General features: G+C 40.1%; 1 protein-coding gene across 1 annotated transcript; it reads right to left on the bottom strand.

Moving 5' to 3' along the window:
• Nucleotides 1–1910: 1910 nt before the first annotated feature.
• LOC116966828 (SCAN domain-containing protein 3-like) lies at nucleotides 1911–3454 on the bottom strand. Its single transcript, XM_033013168.1, has one exon. It carries the CDS (start codon nucleotides 3435–3437, stop codon nucleotides 1911–1913), a length of 1527 nt encoding a protein of 508 aa, XP_032869059.1. The 5' UTR covers nucleotides 3438–3454.
• Nucleotides 3455–5791: the final 2337 nt, after the last annotated feature.

Here is a 5791-nt window from a genome sequence, read left to right on the forward strand (position 1 = left end):
AAATAATCAATTCTTGAGTAGGGTTGTGTACCGATGAGTAGAACGAGTATTCCCTTCCAGTTAGATTAACTATTCTCCATACATCTGTTATATTAGTGTTTTTTATATATGTGTTTAAAATTTGCTAGTCTTGGATTTGACGCTGCCCTTCCTTAGTTTTATTGATTTGTCTAAATATGAATCTATAACACAGTTAAAGTCCCCCACTAATATTACATTTTGGTAATTATACTCATCTATTATATCCGACAGATGGCACAATGGGCTAAGTGTTCGGCTGGCAACCTGAAGGTGGCCGGTTCGAATCCTGCTTGGAGTGTGTACTGTCGTTGTGTCCTTGGGCAAGACACTTCACCTACCTTTGCCTGGGACTAGAGACGGAAATTAGCTACTGATTGGCTACAATCTCGCATATTTACATGCAAATGTTCATTAATATGCACTGTCCCTATAAACAAATTATTAATTAATTAAATTATTAATCCGCAATTCTCTTAAAAATTGATTGTTATCAAAATTTGGAGCATAAATATTTATCAGAGTCAATGGTGTAGAGTAAATTTCTCTCGCCACTATAGTGTACCTTCCTTCTTTATCAGATATAGTATTCTTTAATATAAATGGTATACCTTTCCGAATAATAATAGCCGTGCCTCTAGCTTTAGAAGTAAATGACGAGTAATAAGTTTGACCTATCCAGTTTGCCCTCAGTCTCATCTGTGTTTGTAGTTTCGTATGAGTTTCTTGCAGAAAAGCTATGTCCACATTTAAAGATTTTAACTGGGCCAGAATCTTGTCTCTCTTGATTGGGTCAATCGCACCCCTAATATTCCAACTACAGAATGTGATTCCTCCATTCTTTTTTTTCCTATTGTCTTGCATTGTTAATTATTTTTGGTGATTTGATTCATGTGGTGCAGTTAAATACCTCAGGATTTTGGGTGTGGGGTGATCGTCCCGTGCTTCTGACGTTATTTTACATCTCCTCCGTCTATTGAACCTCCATGAGAAAAAGAGAAAATTGAAGAAAAAAATAAAAATTATTGAGTGAACCACATAAAAGTGAATTTTAAAAAAAAGTGACTTTAAGGTATCAAAAAGGTGATACCTTAAATTCGAGATGCCATCTATGATGGCCAAAAATTGATTGACCTCCGTAGTTGGAATTATACATTGAGCTCAGCCCCCTAGATAAGATGACATAGACCAGTGGTTCACAACCTTTTTTCAGTGATGTACCCCCTGTAAAATATTTTTTCAGCCAAGTACCCCCTAACCAGCGCAAAGCATTTTTGGTTGAAAAAAAGAGACTTAAAACAGAGCACTGTGCCATCAGTGTCTGATTTATTAAGCTTTGGAACTGATAAACACATACAAATTCAAACATTTGAAAAAAAACTATTTCGAACATTTTAAATGTTAATAATCCATGACTATTGCAAATATTTCTCATCACTAAAATGTAGTGATTCAAACTAATGTAGTGAAAACAGTGACCATATAACCATTTAAAACTATAAAATGAACCATTTAAAACTCCATAAATGTGCAAAACACTGCTCATTTGTAGTGGTCTCTCTTGAACTATTTGGAAATAAAAAGATATAACTAAAAAAAAGAAAGAAATAATTAACTTAATTATAAATAAAGATTTGTGCACATAAAAATAATTATCAACATAAAGTGTCCTCTTTTGGGATCATAGTAAAGATCTGTGCTCAAAAATAAATCATTAACTTAATTTTAAATAAAAGCAGAAATTGCTAAAAATAAAAAATAAAAATATTTAGCATCTTAAAATATCTTTTTAAGAATCAAAAAGAAGACTGACATCTTAACATTACAAACTGTCAACACTGAATATTGCATTGTTGCACTGAACTGAGTGTTTTTGCACTTAGTGAGACATTTTAGTGAGACACTTGGGCTTGTGCTTCACTGAGGATCTTTTTCATTCTTGGTGGCAGGGAGGCAACTGCTGTGATCAAGCTCTTCTCCAGGCACAGTCTGTTTCTCTGCTTTGTTTTGATCACAGTCATTGCAGAGAAGGAGGCCTCACATAAATATGTGGAGGCAAAGGGTAGTAGCTGCTCCAAAGCTTTCTGTCCCAGGTCAGGGTGCTCCTGCTTCACACACACCCAAAACTGTGTAAGTGTGAACATGGCAAACTTCATCTGGAGGCCACGATCAGATGACACCTCCAAGAGTTTTTCCTGATAGGTGACAGGGAGCTTGCTTCGGTTTGCTTTGGACAAGAGAAATGGGTTTCTCACCCAATCCAGCTGTGCAGATTTCTCCTCCATGTCAGGAAAGTAGGAATTAAAATCCTGTATCAACTTGGTCAAATGTCCCACTATGACCAACTTGACTGGAGCTCTGTCCACATCCTCACTAGAGAGAAAAGCATCCAGCTGAGGAAAGCAGGTGAAATCCTCCTGTGCATAGGCCCTTCTCCACAGCTCTGCTTTCTTCAGGAAGCCACCCACCTTGTCATACAGGTTTAAAATGCTGGTGTCCTTGCCCTGCAGAGACATATTCAGTTCGTTCAGTTTGCTGAATATATCTGCCAGATAGCACAGCTTTGCAAGCCAGTCTGTGTCCTGGAACAAGGTGGCATGGGGAGATCTGTGCTCAATCAGAAAGGCGTGTACTTCGGATCTTAATTCCAACAGCCGGTTGAGTATTCTCCCTCGAGAGAGCCAGCGCACTTCTGTGTGCAGCAGCAGTTGTATGTGTTCAGCTCCCATATTTTCGCAGAGGCGGCGAAACAGGCGTGCATTAAGTGGCCTTGACTTAATGAAGTTGATCACTTTGATGCTGCTGTTCAAAACGTCATGTAACACAGGGCTCATTTTCTTGGACGCCAATGCCTCCCTGTGTATGACACAGTGAGTCCACATCACGTCGGGGTTTTCTTTTTTAATGCGCGCTATTAGTCCTTTCGCGCTGCCCGTCATTGATGCTGCTGCGTCTGTACAGATGCTGCTGCAGGATTTCCAGCGCAAACCGTTTTCACAGAAAGTGGCATTGACAACATCAAATATGTCCTCTCCTGTTGTTTTCCCCTTCAAACTTTTGCAGAATAGTATGTCGTCAGTATCAACGTACCTCACAAAAGCAACAAGTTGTGCATTTCCACTGACATCTGTGGATTCATCCAGCTGGAGTGAAAAGGAGTCGCTAAGTTTTCCCACAACTTGCTCGACAATGTCTGTTCCCATTGTATCTACTCTGCGGCAAAAAGAGTCATTTGACAACGGTACAGTCTTTAATTTTTCCGCTGCGTTTTTGTCCAGCATAGTCTCAGCCAGCACTACAGCCGCTGGAAGGAGCAGGTCTTCAGCGATAGTGAATGGCTTCTTGGCTTTAGCTACGAGCAAAGACACTGCATAAGAGGCCTCCAGGGCTTTGGCTGATGTTGTGGAGGCCTTCCGCATCGTGTCTTGAGATGATTTGAATTCAGACAGTTTTCCTCTTAAAAAGTCAGGTGGCTTACCAACGTGACATCCATGTTTTGTCTTAAGATGACGCTGCAGATGTGCTGGCTTCATGCTACTGTTAGCTAATTTCTCCCCACAGAAAAAACACAGTGCCTTGGGTGGGTTGCAACTTGTGGACGTAAATCCAATTAATAATAATAATAATAATAACTTTATTTATAAAGCACTTTAAACAACCGCAGTTGCCACAAAGTGCTGTACATGAGAACTCATGGACAAAAAGTTATTACAAACCATTAAAAACCGTAAAACGAAGGACTAAAAAACAGTAAAAATTAAAAGACATTAAAAGCACTAAGAACAGGAGCAATGTCTCAGCCAGTGTCGAAAGCCAAAGAATAAAAATGAGTTTTTAGGGAGGATTTGAAGAAAACATAATTTTCAAGATACAGCCGGAATTTTGCCGGCTCTGGTTTGGCCTTCCTTGCCACTTGTCCCTCCGTGTTTTCAAAATAATTGCTGCTACGCTTCAACCACGACTCCATCGTTTGAGTTGTGATTGACAGGTGATGCCGGGTGGCATATGACAGGTTGGGTCGAACCATGCTGGAATGGGGGAGACTCTGGGTTTTTAGGATAATGAATTTGAATAGCCTACTGAATATAAAATTCATTTTATGAACTTATACTTATATTTTCCTGAAATATTTATTCAATAATTATTTTTAAAGGATTTTTGCATGGATGCTACTTTTTAAATATATGTAGGCCTATATTTTAAAATCTCCCGTACCCCCTGGAGTGCCTTCACGTACCCCCCGGGGTACGCGTACCCCCATTTGAGAACCACTGACATAGATGACTACATGCCGTTTCCTCTTAGTATATCAAAAAATCATAAAGAAAAAAAAAAAAAATGATCCAGTCAGGCCGAATAAAACAACAGAAGTTTCATCAATAGAGAATTATCATCATCTGTACTTTTCAAATATTCTCTTATGTACCCAGGCTTTAAACCTTTTATAGTGCTTACTCAGTATCATAGTCATGGAATCATAAAACATAGGAACAGGCTTTGTCCCTGTAGCCAGGGTTGTTCATCTTTCCTTAATTGCCAGCCTGTTTCAAGGGTTAAATTTCTTTATCTTAAGTACAACCGTCTTCCAGCCCAAACCTCTGGAACTTTTCCAAATCATTAACACCTCCCTCTTTCCCACAGGCTTACATGCTCGAAAAATTCTATAAGATTCGTCAGACATGATTTATCTTTCATAAATCCATGCTGACTGTCCAATGATTTCACCACTTTCCAAATGTCGTCAAGTCACATTTATTTATATAGCACATTTAAAAAACAACTCTCGTTGGCCAAAGTGCTTTAGATTTGATATAAGAATAGTATAAACAAACAAACTACATACATATATACATATAGCCCTCGCTCAGTGGACGTCAGGAAAGGCTTGGGAGTATAGATAAGTTTTTACTCTTGACTTAAAGGAGTGGATGGAGGGGGTAGTTCTGATGGGAAGGGGGATGCTGTTCCACAGTCTAGGAGCTGCAACCGTAAATGTGCTGCTATTCAACCTTTAATAACTGACTATAGCATTTTCCCCACTACCGATGTTAGACTAACTGGTCTATAATTCCCCCTTTTCTCTCTCCCTCCCTTTTTAAAAACGTGGGGTTACATTAGCCTCATGAACTACTCCAGAATCTAAAGAGTTTTGAAAATTTAATAATAATAATAATAATAAATTGAATTTATATAGCGCTTTTCCGGGACTCAAAGTCGCTTTACAAGGAAAGGCAAAAAACAAAAACAAAACAAAAAACAAAACAAAACAAACCAAAAAATGAGCAACAATTCAAGCACAGATGAAAGGGAGGGGGACGTGAGGCTAAGGATAGGCAGAGGTGAAGAGATGGGTCTTGATGCGGGACTGGAAGATGGTAAGGGACTCTGAATTGCGGATCAGTTGGGGGAAGGGAGTTCCAGAGCCTGGGAGCTGCCCTGGAGAAGGCTCTGTCCCCAAAACTGCAGAGGTTGGATTTGTGGATGGAGAGGAGACCGGCTGATGTGGATCTGAGGGACCGTGAGGGTTGGTAGGGGGAAAGGAGGTCAGTGAGATATGGGGGGGGCCAGATGGTGGAGGGCTTTGTAGGTGAGGACCAGGATTTTGTAGGTGATCCGGTGGGAGATGGGAAGCCAGTGAAGTTGTTTGAGGACTGGAGTGATGTGGTGCCAGGATTGGTGTGGGTGATGAGTCGGGCGGCTGCGTTCTGGACCAGTTGGAGTCGGTTGATGTAGCTGGAGCTGAAGCGAAGGAGAAGTGAGTTGCAGTAGTCCA

Source organism: Amblyraja radiata, chromosome 38 (genome assembly GCF_010909765.2).
Source record: "Amblyraja radiata isolate CabotCenter1 chromosome 38, sAmbRad1.1.pri, whole genome shotgun sequence".
NCBI classification, from domain to species: domain Eukaryota; kingdom Metazoa; phylum Chordata; class Chondrichthyes; order Rajiformes; family Rajidae; genus Amblyraja; species Amblyraja radiata.